Raw genomic sequence first — 21,805 nt, 5'->3', positions numbered from 1 at the left:
ATTGTGGTGAGTTTTGGCAAAGAGGGCATGTATCACTGAATGGATATTCCTTGATGTGTGTGCCTCATAATAAACTTATAATATTAAGCTGTGAAATAGGCAGACTTCACTGCATGTGTTCCACAATGAAATATTTGTCCAACATTCTAGTGAAACCGCACCGCATCCTGATGCTTCTGTATTGTATTTCATGTTTTAGTTTGTCTTACTCCAAATGTGAGGGTAATTGTTATTTTTAGGAATTATTGGACTGTATAATCATAGCTCTTCTGAAAGAATAGCTCATGAGGCTATCTTGATATCCTAGGGAACTTCAGATTGCACTTTTGTTCTTGCAGAAAGTCATACAGCTATCCTGACTTGAGAGAGACATTTTTATACTCTTATGTACTGTTAAAGACATTTGAATTTAGATTTGACTAACAGGAGAGGTAAGTCTGTGATCCTCTTACCTGTTCTAGGTTATATGTCTCCACACCCATCTCCACTAGGAGCACCAGAGCATGTGTCCAGTCCAATGTCTGGAGGAGGTCCAACTCCACCCCAGATGACTCCCAGCCAGCCAGGACCCATTATACCAGGAGACCCACAAGTTATGAATCAACCTAACAGAGGTCCTTCCCCTTTCAGCCCTGTACAGCTGCATCAGCTGCGGGCTCAGATTCTAGCATACAAAATGTTAGCTAGAGGTCAGCCTTTACCAGAAAATCTCCAGCTTGCTGTTCAGGGCAAGAGGACCCTGCCTGGCATTCAACAGCAGCAGCCTCCCAGTGCCTTCAACAGACAGTCTGGTAAGTCAATCTAGGCCTTGTGTCATTGTGCAGGTAATTCTTCAAGTTCTACCTGTGGAAAATTAAGAAACGGGTCATGTGCAGGGATATAATTTGGGACTGTGTTCTGGCATCTAAGTGAACAGCAGCCTTTGGCTTTAAGCTTTTCAAGCTTGAGCAAGTACATAAAACACATCTGTTATTAATAGGATATTGTCAAAACTGAAATAAAAGTTTTTTTCACTGCGCAATTCTATGTCCATCCTGATTATGCTTGACATTTTTTGAATGTTAATCATACTTTACTGATTGCAATTTTACTGTTTTTCTTGGAGTGAATTTTCAGTCTCCTGTCTCTATGCAGAAAAGTAGATAAAAACATCTGGAGCAAGCTGACTGATTAGTTACATTGCTGAAAGTAAAACAAACCATGTATAGTATGCTGTCAAGTGAAAAATGTAAGGAAAAGAAAATGTTCTTATTTTTTTCTCCTAATGATAATGGATGTTACAGTGCAGTAAGCAAGCACATTTTGGTCCTAATAAAGCTGTGTTACGTTAAATGCCCTGCACCTGTTAGTTTCTGAACACTTCTGTTACTGAGTTTACATTAGAAATTGAGGGTTAAGATGATACTATTTTCTTTTTAGTAATGATTTTAATAATTTCACCAGTCACTTCATTTTGGTGGATATGGCTTTGCTACCAAGTAAGATTTTTTTTTACAAGACATGATTTTAATATGCTTCATTACAAACATTTTTTCACAATAAAATCTCCTCAAATCTATATTTAATGAAGAAAAATACTACTTACCTGAATAGGCTAGCATACTAGAAAGCAGAACAATTTTTGAATACTTGGAAATGCTTTGTATCGTGATAAGTTTCTTTCCTCTGTCAAATTGCAGGTATTGGGTTACATACCATGAGTGGTGCTGCAGCTGGACCAGGGCCTGCTCCAGGGATGCCTGGACATACAGCTGCCATTACGCCTAAAACTTGGACTGAAGGTATAGCAGAGTATAATCCTAATTTTATGTCATGTACAGAATAATGGTTAAACAGCGTGGGTAGAGTTTGTGGAAAAGATGCAGGGGAAAAAAAAAAGGGAAGGTAAAAAGCCATGCAGAAAAATAGCGTAACATTTACGGCGCCTAGGACTTGAATCAAGGAGGGTCTAACCATTTATTCATCCATGAATGACTTGACCACATCAAATTACTGTAGTTGTTAGGCAGCCTGAACATGAGGCACCTTAGTACAATCAGAATGAAATATGTAAGCTGCCTGAGGGAGACCCATAACATAAGATCTACTTAATAAGTTATGTTCTGAGCATGCTTAATTGCAACAAGCTTGTCTTTCAACTGTAGTCTTTGCTACTGTAAACGAAAATTTTCAAATCATGGTAGAATTAGGCTTCCTTTTTTTTTTTTTTTTTTTAAATTGGATTGCTTTGAAAGTTCAGTGTAGTCTTTGAGATCTAATGAACGTGTAACTGTTTTTCCCCTATGTGATAATCAGATTTTGAAGCAAATCATTCAGATTTAGGTTTACAGGCTAATTTTATTGTTTGAAAGTAGAGTGGAAAAAGTACTGTATTGAAAAGAATTAGAAATCCCTAGTAATATATATTGTTTGAAGTTTTTGGGTTTTTTTTTAGAGATTTGAAAATAAATACAATATTGCAGGCTTGCGAATAACACACACTTTTCTCACACTGTAGAAAAGTTATGCTATGTTGTTGCTTGTGGGTAGATCTGGGGGCAGGGATGACTCCGTGATTGTTGATGTCATAAAAGATTATCTGTCATTAGTCAGCTGCTTAGGGCAACATAGAAAGAAAATTAAATACTAGTATGTAATCAGATGTAGAATTGCCTTTCTTGGAATACTCCCAGCAAATACTTAAAATTTGAGTAGGATAATAAAGAGGGGGAAAAGTGTTTCTTGAGAGGTTGTATGTATGAGTTTACCAGGCACAGTGCCCTCTAGCTCAAATGCTGCTACTAAAAAATGCTGGCAGGTATACAGAATTGCTAGATGAATAGTTTTATCTAAATAATCCAGTATGTCATAATAATATATGTGTCTTGTTTAACTATAACTTGCTCACTGTTTGTCTTTTTTCATTTCTGTTTTTTCTAGAAGAAAAAATTTGTCTGTCCTTGCTGTATCTGTTTGGAGGTTTTATTTGATGTATTTTTAAAGATTGTGCTTATTTCTTCAAATTTATTTTTCATTCATTATGCAGTCATTTGTGGTAGTGTTTGTTTTGCAGTTCAATTTGCATAATTCCCTGAAAACTGAGACTGTACGGAGGCTTTTGGTGGGCTTGCTTTCTTTCCTTGTTTTTTATAAGCTGAAATGCAGCGTTGCTAAATACAGAATCTACAGCTTGTACTCACGTTCCTTTTCTGGACTTTGATGCAGATGTGTTAACGACAAATTCCTATGAAGGAATCTTTTTATCTAGATTTCAGGATGTTGGGTTTAAATTAAGGCTGATCACAAAATTTCAGGTGTACTTTGTAGTTGTTTTTCCTAGCATTAAATTACTATGACTCCTCAGACAATGAAGTGACATCTTTATTGTTGCAGTGTCTGTTGTCAGTGACAATTTGTGAACATCTGAATGCATGGGTTACTTGTCATAATGGCATACTGAAATCTGTGACCCTTAGTGTCTATAAATGGCAGGTACTATTTTCATGTTAACTGAGGTGTTAATTTTCAAGACGATTAGAATGCTGTAAGATAAAAGAGTAATCGAATTCCTGGTGTTTGAAATACTTAAATACAATTAGTAGGAGATTGTAATGTAATGAAGGCTGTTTATACATGTCAGGTACTTCTAAGTACAGCTGTAGAAATTCTCATATTTAGTTCTGATATGGTTATCAGACTATGGCTATTTAGTTCTGATAGAGCTCTAAAAGCAGACCTACTTGCGCTTGTTGTCAGGTTGTGATCATAGGTGCCTTCTTCTAAGTGGTGCAAAGATAGTGAACAAGAGGCAGAATTAGGTCCTACACTTGAACGAAAGCAGTTCTACAGCTGTTTTACTTCTTCTAATACTAGAATTAAGTCAGCAGGAATGGGAAAAGAAATGGCATTCATCATAAAGTTTCAGGTGTTTTGTTTTTCTTTGGACCACTTCCTGCAACGTATAGTGTACTTGCATTTTATTATGTTTTTTCAAATATGGAGTGTAGTCTATCCCAGTGTGCTTTTTCTGGTGATTTTGAATCTTTACCTTAGCTTCACGTTCTGTCTTCAGAAACTGTCTTGATTTTCTTCCTGTGTTCCATGTTTCATGTTATGAATAAGTGCTTTTTACGATTCAGGCCAAGCCCCAGATATGAGTGTCTCCAACGCGCAACAAAAGCTTCCCGCGCCACCTCCTAGTGGGAGGCCTTCTCCTGCCCCCCCTGCCACCCAGCCTGCTGCCGCCATGCCTGGGCCTTCTGTACCACAGCCACCACCTGGACAGCCTTCACCCATTGTTCAGCTGCAGCAAAAGCAGAATCGCATCAGCCCTATCCAGAAGCCACAAGGACTGGATCCTGTTGAAATACTCCAAGAACGTGAATATAGGTAAAAGCAAATAACAAGATTCAAATGCATATGCAGATTGTTGTTTTCCACTTTCTCAACTGAAACTCTTTGCAGTCAACTACTGTAGTGACAGTAGCATAAACCGAATTTCCAGAGAGAGACTGTGTCAAAGAGAAGTATGGAAACATCAAGCCAAACAATGATTTATTTCTGCCCCAAGTATGAACTAGTAGAGCACACTGGCAGTATCATTGGAAACCAGGTAAGTTTAAAACAGGCTCAGGGACTCTGCTGGGTTAGTATATTACTTGGATGCTGGAAACACCAAAAATTAGGAAATCAAAATCCTGCTGGTCTACAGAGAAACCAATTCAGTGCAGAAGGTTTTCAGAATTATAAACAAGGGGGAAGTTAGAGAACAGTGGAGGTCAAAAGGTTGATCAGTTAGTAGCCACAGCAAAACCGAATTTTATTAGTGATGACAGGGTTCGCTGGACTACCAAAGAGTAGAGAGAATATTAAGGAGGTCACAGGCAAGATCAAAAAAAAGGTTACCACAAAGCAGGATCTTTAAAATTTGCTTCCTGAGTACCCTAATTAGATGGTGAAGTATATTTATTACAAAATACAGAGGATGACATTTCTTGTGGAGTCAGAAGGAAACTTCTTCCCTCTTCCCGTCAACAAGGCTCTTAAACAATTGACCTTGAGAATCTGCCGCGCAGAAGGATCTTGGCCTGCACCTAAAATATGTTCCTGATCATTATCAATCAGAGCAAAGAAGCTGCACTTAGCATATTTGCTTATTTTGGACAGATGATGCATCTGCCAGTTACTATAACAATGAGTTTGTAGGGGAAGGTGATCTCACTGAAGACAGGTTTAATGACTTTAATGACTTCCGTTTTACAAAGGTAAAACACCATGAAGTGTTTTAGGATGTGGTGCCACATCCAGAATCCAGGCCTTGATCCCAGAAAAGCTCTTTACTTTTTGCGTGAGGTAATGCTTAAGTAATTTATTGGCATGTTGTTGTGGTCACTCTGTTAGTCTTAACCTTTTTACCTTAGGACTGAATGGCCATAGCTGTTTCAGCATGAGCAATCACTTATTTTCTAACATCTTTTTCATAAAGCTTGTAGAACACACCATTATATGGTTTCACAGTTGCTCTGAGTGAAGAATGGTAGCACTAACCTGAGCCAAGAATCATGTGGTCAGTATAACGTAACCTTTTCTGCATCAGTTAACCTGAAATTGTTACTCCTTCTGTCTCTCTAGCCCTGCTCCATTGCAGTCTTGGTGCCAGACTATTATGTCTTAGTATGCATAAATGGAGGAAAGTGAGGAGTGACAGAAAATAGCAGTATTGCATTTACTAATGTGGAGAACCAGTTGCAGATACAGCATATGCATTTGGTTCTAAATACCCTGATCTTCTTGGCAGAGTAAGTGAGGTGGAAGTTTGATAGGCATTCTCTAGCAGAAGGGTTTATTTTTTATGGTAGCACATAGATAATGATCCAAGCTTTTATGTTGAACACTGCTGGAATTTGGTTTTGCTTTGCATACCAGAATGCTTAGGACTTCTGGAAGTCTTTTTATTATTTAGAACTGTATAAGTAACATCAGACAAAAGCTTTGAAAAAAGCAGTTTAACAGCTTTTGTGCTTTGGACGGTGCTAGACTTAGCTTTAGAATAGGCAAGTTTAATACAGAAACATGATGTATTCACACTTTCTTCATAGAAAGGGAGTAGAAAAAAAGCCAATGTAAACATTTGTATCCTGAAACCAGTGAAGTTAGCAGAAGCTTTATGAAACAGTTGTCTCTTGAGATCTTCCAGTAGTTAACTTTTTTGATAAAGGGGCATTATACTTTGAAATACTTAGAAAACTGTTTGAATTACTCATATTCATGAAAAGACAGAATTAACACATACGTATTTTAGGAATTCATATTTTAAACATATGGATAGACCCAGAAGGTATACTGCCGTATTATGGGAAAGTGTGAGCTTTGAATCTGATTAAGTTAGGAATTCTTGAAAATTGCAGGTAGCGTTTCCTCAGTGACTGTGCTGGTTTTGTCTGTGATAGAGTTAAATTTCTTCATAGTAGCTTGTATGGGGCTGTGTTTTGGATTTGTGCTGAAAACAGTGTTGATACCAACACTGGTGTTTTCGTTACTGCTGAGCAGTGCTTACACAGAGTCAAGGCCTTTTCTGCTTCTCACCCCACCCCACCAGCGAGCAGGCTGGGGGGGGCACAAGAAGTTGGGAGGAGACACAGCCGGGACAGCTGACCCAAACTGGCCAAAGGGATTTTCCATGCTGTAAGACATCATCATGCTCAGCATTAAAACTGGCAGGGAGGTTGGTGAGGGCCTGCTCCTCGGCTGGGCATCGGTCAGTTGGTGGTGAGCAATTGTTTTCATTTGCATCGCTTGTCTTTCTTGGGTTTTATATTCCTCTCTCTCTGCTATTTTTCTCTCTCTTTTCCTTACAATTTTTTAAAAAATATGATTTCTTTTTAATTATGAAACTGTTTTTATCTTGGCCCATGAGTGAGTTTCTCAGTTTTACCCTTCCGATTCTCCCCCCATCCCACTGGGGATGGAGTGGGGGTGGCAGGAGTGAGCAAGCAGCTGTGCGGTGCTTAGTTGCTTTCCAGGGTTAAACCACGGCAGTGACCTTGAACATGGCGGGGTTTGGACTAAAGGTACAAAATGTGCTTCTGGAGAGACAGTAATTTAGTGCTAATTCATGAACTAAATGATAAAAAGTTAATTGCTGAGATGTTTGGCCATTTCTTTTATATACGTACCTTGAGTGCACAACGGCAGACTTTTGGGGGAGAATACATGCTACTGCATACACATTTCCATTTCTTAATGGATCATGTACGATTTATGTGTTAGAGCATGTCTTACACAGAGAACAATATTGTAAATGTGAAATAATTCAGTTTTTTGCTGTTACAAAATTACATCTAATTTTTTTTTTTTCAGTGATAGCAATTCTTTTTTCCTTTCCATGTTACTAGGAAGTTATGTAGTTTGTTTCATCAAACAATTCATCAAATGGGCACTTAGAAATACAGTATAGCATTCCTATTTGTTAACCATATGCTAAATAAACCATTGAAGATGGAGAAGCAGTGATGCTCCTATTAACGTATTGCGGGATATGAAAAAGCTTTTAATCTAAGGAAACAGCAGCAGACTGCTTTTTCTCTCTGAAAAGCCTTGATCTGATTATAAAAAAGGCTCCAGTGTATATTAACAAAGAGAAAGAAAATGGAGAGTTCATGTTGCTGTCAAATTCACATTGTTGTGCCAAGAAGCTGTTTGCAGCTTATGTTGATTTGAGATGAGATTATACAATAATTGTTGTGAACCTCTGTGTGACTGAAGGTGGATAAAATGAAACTTAGATATTTAAAATTCTTACCAATATAAGAACTTTAAAATACTCATATGTGGAGAGCTGTTAAACTTTTTCTGTTCCTTGAAATCTGTCCAGAATGTAAAGTTCATAGAGTGCTTTTCTAAAACTCTCCTTAACACTTTCTTCAAAATAAGGCCCTGCTTTTTAATCTTTTAAAGCTAATAATGTGTGTAATTTAAAGTTGTTCTCTTATGTGGAAGAGCTCTTTTCCATCTTCTCAGAGATAATTAAAAAAAATACACTTGCTAGTGTCCTGTAGATTGTCTGTGGTTTCTTTCTGTTACCTGCAAAGCCTCTTATGTATCTTCATGGCTTACTGCACGGCATCCGTGCCAGACAGGTTTGAATGTGCAAGCATAACCTCTGCTATTGACCCCAGTTAATGAAGAAGAGGTGTGCATCACTTGTTTTGCAAAGAGATGTCTGTGTAGATGCACTAGCCAATTTCTACATGGATGAAGATAAATTGAACTGCAAAGATTAATTAAGTATATCCTTTAAATGGTGAGATTACATCCTTCAAGTACTTAGCCTCTTGTATAGTACAAGAAGGAGCACTCAATGCTAACAAAATAGAAAAATTGAAAATACGTTCAGTATTCAGTATATTCATTCTGCTTTACTAAGTTCACAGCTCAAAAGAGAAGTTTGGAAAGGTTCTGACTGCTCCCCTAAAGTTTCATTGAAGTCAGTGAAACTGGGATTTGGGTATAACTGTTTTGTAGGTGATGGTTTCAGGAGAAGTATTGCAGCTATTTGGGGAGTGAAATAGAGTAATAAATCGTAGTTGTGATGCATGATTACATCCACGTGTGAGTAAGCAACAGGCAGAGCACCCATCAGTGATTTGGAACAGTATCCTCTTTGTACATCTCTGCTGCTTTTTTGTATAGATGTACAATAGTACATCCTAATCTCCAAGAAAACCACTTAATTCTCAAGATTTTGCATCCTTAGGTGCACTAAAATCTCTTCTTAATAACTGGAATGCTCAGTGACAGGTGAAGTTGTACAAAATGTGGACTTTTTTTAGTGTAGTACGTACACTTGAAAGAACAAAATATGCCAATGTAATTTTCTGAGTGAATACTTTTCCTGTGGGAATCATGAACTTGTCTTGGCCTGGACAAATATCTGTAGCTTTTAATGGAACTTTTTTTTAGTAGGAAGTAACCCTTCTTGATTTACTTTTCAGTCTGTATGAAAAACTTAACTAACCTAATTCTGCTTCAATTTTTTGCTCTCTTCAGGACACTAAGTTAGTCTTCTGCAGTAATGGAGCATTACCTCCTTTTTGTTGTTCCAGGAACTTCATAAGTCTTTTGGTAATACAAAAAATGGCATAGTTTTAGGAAGCTTAGGAGTTTTAGGAAGGAGTACTGTTACTGAAGAGATGTTATCTGCAACTGTACAAGTGATTCCAGTTGCTTTTCAGATTATATGTAAGTCATGATGCATGCAGTTACTGTGAGATCCTAGTATTTTGATTTGTTCTGACTCACGTATCAGGTGCAGCCATTTTGCCTGATGCGTGATGTACTTTCCAGCTGCGAGGCTGACATGTTCAATGTATGAGAGTTTATGTCACAGTGCTAATACTGTGGAGCAATGAGAGGATGAAAGGGCAGGGGAAGAACGATCACTGTATGCAAAGAAGCCGTATAGAAAGTGTTTTCTTTCTCCCTTTGGCAGTTCCAAAGTCCTCAACACAGGAAAACAGCAGCAGACACCTTTTCCTAACGTGATCTGATGTTTTGTGCTTTGCAAAAGTAAAAAAGAAATCTTGTGAGTCCTGTGCAATGTAGGGAGATGAGATACCTTCCTGTTCCTGTGCCTTTAGGTTTTTGATTTCGGGAGAGAGGGCTCTCTGTTTGGGGGGGGGGTGTGTGGTGTGGTTTTTGTTTGTTTGTTTTTCCTAAAGCATGTGGGAAATGGAGGGCACTGATTCAGCTGAACTTAGATGCAATTTTTGTATAACTTAAAATTTTGGGGTCTGTTATTTTAGTGCCTTGGCGAAATTTGCAGTTCACAGAAGTACTTACTTGTAAATAAAACCACAAAAACTATGCTAACTGTTAGCTCTGTGATCCTGGTTTCAGTGTAAAAAACAGAAAAAACCCAAGTTCTGTCTGGCTTGTCCATTACACTCTCTCTCTCTCTCTCTCATCTGCAAATGAATGCAAAAGGAGTTTGTAAAGGAGAGGGAAATACAATCTGATGTACAGTGTAACAGCTATGTAAGTGTGAATACTTTACTTTTTAATAAAGGTAAAGGTAAAGGAACTTTTCATTTGTCAATAAAATAAGTAAGTAGAATTCCAAATATTAAGGAAAGTTCTGTCTCTGTCATCACTGTATAAAACAATACCCATTGAAGAAGCTTGAAATTAGAATCCTGTATAGTACGAGTAAAATAAAATTCTCAAGTTTCTTTTCACACATACACTTTTAGTCAAAATTAAAAGAAGGGCCAAGGGGTATTTTCGTTATTTGACAACTTATTTTCAAAGTGGAAAAGGATACCTGTCATCTCTGCAAAAGCCTGCTAGTTCAGAAACAATTAGCGAAAGCCAAATAAATGCCTGAGATAAATTGCCTATTTTTACTGTATAATTTTGATAACCACTTACAGATTTCTCCTGGTGTCTTACCCAGTTTTCTATTTACTTAGGCTTCAGGCTCGAATTGCTCACAGAATCCAGGAACTGGAGAACTTGCCTGGTTCTCTGCCCCCTGATCTGCGAACCAAAGCTACAGTGGAGTTGAAGGCACTTAGGTTATTGAATTTCCAGCGCCAGGTAATGCCTTTTGCTTCATGAAAATTCTCATAGAGGTTACAGCCAAACGTGTTGATGTAGCAAAGAGTAAACTGGCAAGAGATTTTGCAGCAGCATTGAGCCTAAGCAGAAGATTTTGCATGAGAACAAACTGACCGATAAGCAAGTCACAGGAATTTTTAACTTAGATTTTGTTTTGTTAATAAAAATGTGCAAGTGTTCTTTTCGCTTCCTGCTTTGTCTTCCAGTCTAAAGTGTAAGCATAGAAGTTTGTCCTTCAGAATGAACATGGCTTTGACACAGAGGCAAAACAAGAGCTGGAGAGGCTGCAAGCTGATTTTCAACACAAATCCCAATAGACACCTCTTTCTGGACATACTTCATGTTTGTTGTGGGTCCTCTTGTTTTACGAAGAGTTGTATGTTGGTATTCTGTGTGGTATTTCTCTATGATCTGTTTTCAGGATTTCCACTGTGGCATACAGACCTTGAAAATTAAGCATAACAAGATCATACCAAAGATACAAGTTGGATGTTGAGTGCATGTATCAGCAAATTAATTTCAGAAAAAGAATCACACTGCCAGACTTTTATGGGCCTCTTGCCATTGGCTTTTCTAGCTAGTTTGGAAGAACAAAGATGTGATTTGGCAGGTCAAGCAAAAATATTTCCTGACAGAAGCCTTGGCAGTAGTTTTACTGTGATGTCCAAGTCTTCTTTCCCTCTACCTTTGGCGCTCCTTTGTAATGAAGTTTTGTCAGAGGTCAGATGAAAAGCAGCAGGCTGTCCCTGCTGTACTGCTGGGACTGTGGCAATACTGTTCCAAGCCCTTAACATTTACCTCTCCCTGCTGTCTTCTGTGCAGCTGGCAATGAAATGATTGTCAGCTATGTTCAGGTCCAGCTCTAGAAAGTATGTTACGTATGGTGTTCATTTGTGTTTTACTTCGATGGTGTAGCATCTTGGCTAGCACCTTTCATTGCAGCAGGACAGTCATTTGCAGCATCTTGTAAAGAAGGAAGAAATGATGATTAAGAGTGATTAACACTTTTGGCCATCCTGTGGAGACTTAAGATTTGTTTAGGTAGACAGACATAGCTGCTGCAACTGTATAGATGCTGGGTCTTTTCAGAACTGTAATAGAAAGGGAAGAGGAGGCTGGGACATCTTCTGGACTGTTACTGTTTTACTCTGCCATACCAGTGTTGAAAGTTGTTCCTCCATGAATTAAAAACTATTTTTTTTTTTTAAGTGTTTCTTTTTTCCTACTGGTAGCTAAGACAAGAGGTAGTAGCCTGCATGCGTCGTGATACAACACTGGAGACAGCACTGAACTCCAAAGCCTACAAACGAAGCAAGCGCCAGACTTTGAGGGAGGCCCGTATGACAGAAAAGCTTGAGAAACAGCAGAAGATAGAACAGGAGAGGAAGCGTAGGCAGAAGCATCAGGTATTTTAACTTACTAGCTATTTGTCCCATGTCAGAAATGCACCTTGCTTTGCTGTGTGGATCTTCTCTTACAAATTTTATTTATCCTTGTAGTTTCTAAGATTAAAAAAACTCCAAATCATGTGGTAAGCAGTTGGAAAACATTAGGGTTAGAACTTTTGTATTACCAATTTCAAATCCTGTGCTTTGTCCAAGTGCCTGCACTAACTTGTTTCTCTTTCTAGGAATATCTGAATAGCATATTGCAGCACGCTAAAGATTTCAAAGAGTACCACCGGTCAGTCGCTGGGAAAATTCAGAAGCTTTCTAAAGCTGTAGCAACTTGGCACGCCAATACTGAGCGTGAGCAGAAAAAAGAAACTGAGAGAATTGAGAAAGAAAGAATGAGGAGACTAATGGTAAGGAGTAGAGGAAGGAATATGGTTGTTTTAGCTAAAATTACATACTCTATCCTTTTAATATTTCATATGCAGTCTCAGCCACACCCATGTATTTCCTTTGCAGAGTGAAGCCTCTCTAACACAGAAAGTATAAATCTAAAACTTCTGCAGTTTGATTACGTGTATTTCTGATGATGGTAGTGAATGTGACACTGTTCATTTTAATCTATAGCTACTTCTTTTTAAAAATTTTTTAATAAGAATAGTTGTTTTTTCTACCAGCATGAAAACTTAGCACACAAACATCATTGAAAACATAACTTAATCTTATTAACTTCAAATACTGACACTGTTATATAATTGCAGGGGTATCGGTCCATTATATAAACACTGGACTATGTTTTATTTCTAGGTTTATTGTTTTGAAGATTCCGTATGATTAACTTGTTTATGGCATTACTCCACAACTTTTATATAAAGCTGATTTCACATGCGAAAATACATAACAAATAGCAGTAATGGCGTGTATCTTGAGAATTAATAGCAGTCAGTTCTACCCATTAATGCTCCAGGGCCATACTCCTTCTTGCTATTTCAGTTTTGCCTTCCTTGCACTTGCACAATATCAGTTATATCATTCTTAGGACATAGTAGAATGGGTTTGTGTATAACGTCTTTTCAGAATGCTGTGGAACCAATCAGTGGGCTGCCTACGTTTCAGGAGTTAAAACAATTCTGGAATTTAAAGTGTAGACAGATTAATGTGTATGTAGAAGTACATTAGCAACTGGGGCTGGAAAAATTTCTTCAAGACATTGGTTAGCTCTTGTTTAACACTTTACCAACATAGAATTGAATGGGAATTGACATGCTTACTTTGAAACATGCTGGTAAAAACCGATACGTACCTAATATGGGTGCAGATGTAATGCAAAACTCTAGTCCCTGTCCAGAATCTATTGCCACCAGGAATAAGGACTGAACAGTTTGGTTTTAAAAACTCACAAAGTGAAATGTAGAAATAATTAAATATAAAAATGATAAAAAACTTAGAAATAAAGTGTGTGTAAAATGTAAATTAAGAACTTGCATATGAGAATAACAAATGTTTAGGCTCTAGAGCATTTCTTAAAATTACATAGTAATTGGCATTGTAGAGCTTTTTTATAATGAGAGATAATTGCCAGGAGTCTATCCAGTGAAGCTCATAAAAATGTTAATTATTAGAGAAAAAAGAGCTGATTAAAAAAAAGATAATCTTGATATTTTAGAAATATTTTTGTACATTGTTAGGTTGAGCTTATGTCAGTCTAACATGTAGTATGATAAATAATAAAGATGTCCACTTGTCGTGGTTTAATCCCAGCCAGCAACTAAGCACCATGCAGCTGCTCACTCACTTCCACCCCCACCCAGTGGGATGGGGGAGAGAACTGGGAAAGGAAGTAAAACTTGTGGGTTGAGGTAAGAACAGTTTAACAGAACAAAAAAGAAAAGCTAATAATGATAACACTAATAAAATGACAACAGTAATAATAGAAGGATTGGAATGTACAAATGATGCACAATGCAATTGTTTACCACCCGATGACCGATGCCCAGTTAGTTTCCAAGCAGTGATCCACGCCAGGCCAACTCCGCCCAGTTTATATACTGGACATGATGTCACAAGGTGTAGGATACCCCTTGGCCAGTTTGGGTCAGCCGTCCTGGCTGTGTCCCCTCCCAACTTCTTGTGCCCCTCTGTCTTTCTTGCTGGCTGGGTATGAGAAGCTGAGAACTCCTTGACTTCAACTAAGCATTACTTAGCAACAACTGAAAACATCAGTGTTATCAACATTCTTCTCATACTGAACTCAAAACATAGCACTGTACCAGCTACTAGGAAGACAGTTAACTCTATCCCAGCTGAAGTCAGGACACCACTACTGAAAAATATGAAGTAGAATTGAATGTCCAGAAGTGGCACAGGATACCGGTGCTTCCAGAATATCAGTGCTTTCTCGTAAGACTCCTTCACCGAGGCTGTGGTTAAGCTCTTGCCACAGATACAGCACTTCATAGGCATTTTCAGTTTTGGGCTTTACACTCAGAAGTATTTGCCCCTACTGCTCAATTAAACCCTTCTGCAAAAGCAAACTGTGTGTTACGTTAGTGGGGTTATTTTGCCTGTTTAGTTTTAGTCCAATTGTGATCACTTTTGAATTTGCACATATGTACTAGGTGTTTCTACAAACATGTTCTCTTCTCAGACGCTTGGTGTGGTCTAGGAAAATGTGCTGTGTCTAAAACTCTTCACATACCTTTTCAGGAATGTTGAATTCATTCCTCAGATTGTCCTTCATTGTCTACGATTAGAAATGGTGATTGTGTCACGGCTCATTAATACTAGTTTATATCTCATGCAGGAATGGGCATTGGTATGATTTAAAAAGATACTGTCAAGACAAGCTTGAATGTATAAAGGAAGTACCATGGCTAGATTACAATGACTGTCTATTCAGTAATAGTAATAATAATGATAATAATAATGATTAGTAATAATAATAAATCTAAAAGCTTAGGGTTTGAGTGTTATGGTTCTCATGGCTTAAGCATTACAACTGAATTTTACAAGCAATTTTACAAGCTCAGTTTGAATATCACAGCTGTTCTTGCCAACCTTCTGCAGTTCTGGTGTCTCTCCAGAAAGGAGGACATTTTCTTTTATCTCCCAGAGTGCTGTGTTTTAAAGTGGTCATCTTTAAAATATTTCTTTTTTGTATTTGGTTTCTATAAGGCATTGTATACTTCCTTCATTTGTTGTTTTAGCCAAAATTGACAAAGGCATCTCTGCTGCTTTCTATGTATTTTTCTGACATGCTCAAAAGCTGCACTACATCTTCACAGCACGTGAAAACAATATTTCCTGTTATGTCTTACCCCTAATAACACACTTAAGCAGTGCTATAAGGGTGCAGAAGTTGCCAGAATGACTCAGAGATATGGCTTATCTGGTGAATCCTGTCTCTGATAGTGACCTGTATGGAAGATGAAATAACACCAGAGTAGAAAGATGATAGACAATCTGCCCAGAAGAAAATTTTCTTTTAACACGTAAAAGAAAAAGATTTGTATTCATACTGGAAAAAAGGACTAAATGCAAGTTCAAATCCAGCTCCCATGTTTTTCCTCTGGGTATGGGCTACCTGCACTTCATGTCTTTGAAAAATCATCTCTGTAGGAGACTTAGCAAGCATCTCTGTTTCGGGGCATTGTAATCTGTTTGATGTGGTGTTAATTGATTCCCCCCACCCCTGTCATAACTGCTGTAGGTTTTCCAGTCATTAGTGTGTGAGAGTAGGAGATACTTAGAATCATAGAATCCCAGAGTCACTCAGACTGACAAGGAGCTCTCTAGTCCAACCACCTCCACAAATGTCAACATTGAGTTCAAAGCAGCTTGCTCAAGGCTTTTTTCAGTCCTGTCTTGAAAACCTCTAGGGTCAGAAATGGCACAACTTCTCTGCCTGTTCAGGTCCTTCTGAAGTGTAGCCCAGCCCTCGAGCATATTGACTGGTATCCCCCAGTTTCATGTAATCTGCAAACTTGACTAGAGTGCCCTCCATCCCTTCCTCTGGGTCACTGATAGAGATGTTAAACACAACATGCCCCAGGATAGATCCCTGTGGTATCCATCTTCTTAGTGTCTCCAGGTAGAGTGTGACCCTCTGCAGCCCTGCGGAGAAGGACTTGGGGGTACTGGTGGATGAAAAGCCGGACACAAGCAGGCAATGTGTGCTTGCAGCCCAGAAAGCCAGTTGCATCCTGTGCTGCATCAAAAGGAGCATGGCCAGCAGGCTGAGGGACGTGATTGTCCCCCTCTGCTCTCGTGAGACCCTACCCAGGGTACTGTGTTCAGCTCTGGGGCCTCCAGCATAAGAAAGACATGGACCTGTTGGAGCAGGTCCAGGGGAGGGCCGTGCAGATGATCAGAGGGCTGGAGCATCTCCGCTGTGAGGACAGGCTGCGAGAGTTGAGGTTGTTCAGCCTGGAGAACAGAAGGCTCCAGGGAGTCCTTATTGAGGCCTTTCAGTACTTAAAGGGGGCCTACAGGAAAGATGGGAAGGGACTCTTTTAACAGGGAATGTAGCGATAGGACGAAGGATAACAGCTTTGAACTGGAATGGGATAGATTTAGGTTAGATATTAAGAAGAAATTCTTTGCTGTGAGGGTGGTAAGAAATTCTTTACCGTGAGGGTGGTGAGGCACTGAAACAGGTTGCCCAGTGAAGTTGTGGATGCTCCATCCCTGGAATTGTTCAAGGCCAGGTTGGGGGAGGCTTTGAGCGACCTGTTCTAGTGGAAGGTGTCCCTGCCTATGGCAGAGGGATTGGAACTAGATGATCTTTAAGGTCTCTTACAACCCGAACCATTCTGTGATTCTGTGACCCATGAACACAAATGTATGACTCTCTGGGCCTGATCATCCAATGAGTTCTTTACCCATCTAGTTGTCCCCCTATGCAGATCATAATGACCTGATTAAGATAACACATGCTTATTGACATAGGAATTGGTTGGTTTTTCTTTGGAAGCATTTCTTTCATGGCTGATGTCTATTTGCTATTGCTAGGCTGAAGATGAAGAAGGCTACCGTAAGCTGATTGACCAAAAGAAAGATAGACGCCTGGCCTACCTATTGCAGCAGACAGATGAGTATGTGGCTAACTTGACTAACCTGGTATGGGAGCATAAACAAGCACAAGCAGCCAAAGAGAAGAAGAAGAGAAGGAGAAGAAAGAAGGCAAGTAGTTATAGCTGGTATTTTTAGGCCATCTTTTCTTCAAATCCAATTTTAATATTGATAAATATAGTGATACCCAACTGTCATACACATACCAGAGTATCTCAAATCATCTACACTGCCAGATTCTTAACACTGAGGGAACTCATCTTTCCACTGAAATCTGTAAGAAATTTGCTATCATTAGTTGTAAAGAACGTGAGAAGGAAGCAGGATTAGAAAATTGTGAGCTGTTAACATTGACTTGCTGATAAATTGTCTACAGGCAAAATTGGGCCAGACATGTAAGTTAGGATTAAAGTACTGCAAAAGGATCCAATGGATCCAAAATACATTGTATGAAGAAGATGGAAAAAGTCTGGTTTGTGTAGCTGTTTCATACAGGGTGACGTTTTAGACCTCCGCATTCTACAGTTGGCTCAGTCCTTTTTGTAGGACCATTGGAAACGACTAGAGAGAAAGAACTTGGGTAGGTTTGTTAGAGTAAATGGGTATTCCGCTCATAGTATTGTTCATTGTGCATTCTTAACATTTAATTGAAGCTTTTCAAAATTACCTTTCTTTGTATGAAGTACTTACCCTGTGAGAGAGACTTGTTGTGGAAACTGAAGAGTGCTATTTTTTTTATTTACATTTCTGTCCTTTGTAACATACATTCCGGCTTTCCAAAATAATTTTTAACTATAGGTGGTAAATGTTTCTGCTCTCATAGCAGGATCTGATCTTTGCACAGTGAACATCACTGATGTTTACTGCTTATTTGTGGTGGTATGTTTGAGTTGTAAGGTTTCTCTCCATTGACTGTAGCTAAGCTATAATAATCTTAATATATTAGAGAGTAGTCTCACACACAAAAGAATGGACCCCTCCCCTTGTTGTTCATCCAAGTAAAAAAATACCCTCAGTCAATGTACCCTCAGTTTATATACTAGATGTGATGTCACATGGTATGGAATACCCCTTTGGCCAGTTTGGGTCAGCTGCCCTGGCTGTGTCCCCTTCCAGCTTCTTGGTCCCCTCCGTCTTTCTTGCTGGCTGGGCATGAGAAGCTGAAAAATCCTTGACTTTATATTAAACATTACTTAGCAACAACTGAAAACATCAACGTTATCAACATTCTTCTCATACTGAACTCAAAACGTAGCACCGTACCGGCTACTAGGAAGGCAATTAACTCTATTGCAGCTGAAACCAGGACAAGTACATACCCAAAATAAAAGTGCCTGCACAAAAATACAGTCTATGATGCCTGGTGACATCTCTGAAACTTGACATTAAAGTACTTTAGAGGAAATTAGTAGTAAATCGCATGAAACTTAATTACTATTTTATTTGTATTAGCACAGTCTGTAAGCAACTGAGCTCTAGGTCTGTACCAGAAATTCAGTAGGCCAACCACTTCTTAGATGCAGATTTATTACAGTCACTAGAGGTGTTGTAGGAACCATATTCATACTAGTAAATGGTTTGTGTGTGTGTGGTAGTAACTCTGTGCCTATCTCTGCCTATATCCACCCACACCTTAAATTACGCGTATCCCAGGTTATTCAGAAATAGAGTGAAACATATTCATGGTCTGAAATGCTGACATCATATAAAGCATTCTCTCTATACTTGTAATCTGACTGTGATATTTTGCACTTCTTCATTTCTTGTAGAAGGCTGAAGAAAGTGCAGAAGGAATGGCATCTGGTCTTGGTCCTGATGGAGAGGTATGGATTTTACAAGGTGGATTTTTTTTTTTTTAAACTTTCCAGTGATTGTTCTGTGTGCCATTGCTATAGCTTCCAAAAATTCATGGCCACAAATGTTCTAAGAAGAGCTGTTGTTTATAACCAGTAATAAAAATTACCTAGAGTAACATTTATGCTAGCCTGTTTCTCTTCAGAAAGTTGTAGACTAAAAGAAAAACATATTGCATCTTATCACTGAGTATGCTGAAGAATCCTGCTCAGCTTTGTTATATGCTTAAAAGTAAATGGTTTTCTTACAGTCCATGTGTAGACATAATTTACTTTCTAAAATGAGGTTGTAAACACAATATATTCTAGCTTCTCCTTTTTATAAAATACATTGTTGACATTGCATGTAATTACCTTTCAGACACAGCACAGATAATAGTATTGTGATGGCTTAAGACATCTGAAAGTTCTTTCTTCCTCATAATCAAATGGAAATGAGTAATTTTTCTGTGTTATTCTTTGAATAGTATTTTTCATTCAGTAGCAGAGTACATGCTGCCTCATTAAGAACTATTCTGGTAATGCCATTTTTCTGTTCATTGTATTTTGAGACTAAGACATTAGAATTGTATTTATTGTTTTACTTTTCATCTTTTTTGTACTTGCAAGTGATATTTCTGCTGATGCAGTTAAAGAGTTATAGTAAAATCCTTTAATATAGTCACAATTGCACAAGGAAAATGCAGGTAACATTCCTGTAACTTCAGTGTTTATGGAAATGGGGTAAGTTTTATACTCTGTCAGTTGCTGTATTTATAACTGTTCAGAATTATTTTTTCTTGTTTACATATATATGTATATATATAAAAGGAAAAGGTTCTTCAGTAGAAGCAGTAGTAGAACGCAGAGGGTTTCTAAACTTAGAAAGTCTGTGATTAAACAGGGCGAAGAAATAACAGAAAAAGTAATTATGGTATTCTAGTTTTGTTAGAGCACCAGGATAAGTAAAAGGTTTTGTTATTGCAGGTGTTTTATCACATTAACTGAAGAAGTCAGGACAGTGAATCTTTAAAATAGGCCTTCTTTACTTAAAAAGTTAACTGAATTGTTGCGTCTGTGTTTCTCCATATAAGAGAAAAGGTCATAAGGTCTATGTATGTTTTTTTGTTATGGATGTCCATTGGTGTAAATAACAGGATTAAATGCCTATAAGCATACATACCTTGTGTCCTATTTCACAGAAGCCAACAGTGCATTCTTTTCCATTTCCATTTTGTTAATTTATTTGGAATACTGTTATATATTTGTGGATGTCACATAGAATATCCTGCACATAGAAATACTGTGTCTCAGTGTTCACTTGATAGCCATGTGGGAAGGTGTGGCTTCTAATAACAAAATTTCACTGCTTGTTCAGATCTGGAATTTTGAAGGTGCTATTATTTCTTATGTATGACAAGCACGAAATTCAGTTGCCTTATGGTACAAAATTTCATTTGAATTTTTAGCCCATAGATGAGAGCAGTCAGATGAGTGACCTTCCAGTCAAAGTGACTCACACTGAAACTGGCAAAGTTCTTCTTGGACCAGAAGCACCAAAAGCAAGTCAGCTGGATGCTTGGCTGGAAATGAACCCCGGGTAAGTAGTTAGCATACAAGTGGGCTGCTTTTGCTATTTGCATTGATATTTTTCATGGGCTTCTCTTAGTTATTCTTTTTTCCTTTTTATCTATTCTATTTTATTCTATTCTACTCCATTTATTATGTGTAAGCTGAGTAGGAGATGTATTGAACCTAATCCTTCCTCTTGTTATCTGTAATTGATACTCTTTCTGTTGTCTTTGTACAGCTATGAAGTTGCTCCCAGGTCAGACAGTGAAGATGAAAGTGGCTCTGAATATGAGGAGGAGGTATGTGTCTTTAAAAAAAAAACTTTGACAAGTAATACAGTAAAAAACAAGTACTTATTCCTTGTGGTATTTTCCTCTTTTTCATAAGGAAGGAAAGGAAGCAGTACTGGGTGTATAGGTGTTTTAAGAATAATACAAACAGGAAAAGCAGCTAGTTTGTAATTCTTTTCAGTTCATAGCAGTTGTCCTTTATATATGCTGAAAATGTCTAACTGGTAATCGGAGTTAGGAAAAGTAAGTATTTTACTCTGACTATTAATAATCATGAACCAGAGAATATAAGCAAGTTCATATTTTAAAATATATGTCAGAAAAGGCTGTATTGTGGCTTCGTGCTGAATGAAGTTAACATCTTTAATGTTTATGCATTGGAGGTTTTATTGGCAGTTCTGAATAACACAGTTATTTTTTATATATTATGTTTACTAAAATGTTAGGGATTACATCAGGGATTTAGGTTCAGACTGTTCAGGGTAGCCTTATTTGATTCAGTACTTTAATGGTGATTTAAATACTATTATTACAAAAATTCTAAAAAGAATCTTAAAATTAACACACATGAAGATCCCAACCCTGCAGGGTCATAATACTAGATACTGTGAATAATCAGTACCGATACTTGCATAACATTTTTCAGACAAGTACTTTCTAAAGGAGAGGAAGAGAGAGGAGTAGAGAAGGACCATGTTCAATCAACAGGCTAGCAGCAGAACTAGGTGTAGAATTCAGATCACCTAAGGCTAGCAGTCTTTACAATGGTAGACTAAATTACCACTGAAATTGACTGGACTGTATTATGTTAAGGTATGTGCCTGTGTAGGACTAATTACTGCTAGTGTAATTCTACAAATCTGTCAGTATTAAGATAGGAGGGGAGGGCCTGATACCTGTCAGATTCTGGGAGGAATGTTAGATGTGCCCACATTTTTAGCACAGACTTTTCAGCAGCAATGTTGTTTAGAGCTGGGGAAATGATTTGTAGGAGAATACACTTGCAGAACTCGGAGTAGCGTTTTGTTCAGCTTCATTAGGGAGATTTTAAGTA

General features: G+C 38.1%; 1 protein-coding gene across 3 annotated transcripts in view; it reads left to right on the top strand.

Annotated features, from left to right (window-relative positions):
* The window catches only part of SMARCA2 (SWI/SNF related, matrix associated, actin dependent regulator of chromatin, subfamily a, member 2), a 117,200-nt gene that overhangs the window by 28,045 nt on the left and 67,350 nt on the right, over window positions 1-21,805 (top strand). For all 3 annotated transcript variants that reach the window (XR_775334.1, XM_010582772.1, XM_010582774.1), the window contains exons 4-13: window positions 462-791; window positions 1,680-1,781; window positions 4,119-4,368; window positions 10,449-10,575; window positions 11,829-12,002; window positions 12,227-12,400; window positions 16,998-17,168; window positions 18,827-18,880; window positions 20,359-20,489; window positions 20,700-20,760. Coding sequence is in view for 2 of the 3 variants with exons in the window: in XM_010582772.1 (XP_010581074.1) it covers window positions 462-791; window positions 1,680-1,781; window positions 4,119-4,368; window positions 10,449-10,575; window positions 11,829-12,002; window positions 12,227-12,400; window positions 16,998-17,168; window positions 18,827-18,880; window positions 20,359-20,489; window positions 20,700-20,760 (1,574 nt within the window). In the remaining variant the exon portion in view is untranslated. The remainder of the gene's footprint in view (window positions 1-461; window positions 792-1,679; window positions 1,782-4,118; window positions 4,369-10,448; window positions 10,576-11,828; window positions 12,003-12,226; window positions 12,401-16,997; window positions 17,169-18,826; window positions 18,881-20,358; window positions 20,490-20,699; window positions 20,761-21,805) is intronic.

This window comes from Haliaeetus leucocephalus, unplaced genomic scaffold (assembly GCF_000737465.1).
Source record: "Haliaeetus leucocephalus isolate CR32 unplaced genomic scaffold, Haliaeetus_leucocephalus-4.0 Scaffold849, whole genome shotgun sequence".
Lineage (NCBI taxonomy): Eukaryota > Metazoa > Chordata > Aves > Accipitriformes > Accipitridae > Haliaeetus > Haliaeetus leucocephalus.
The sequence above is the reverse complement of the archived record's forward strand: the minus strand, read 5'-3'. Positions and strand labels throughout refer to the sequence as shown.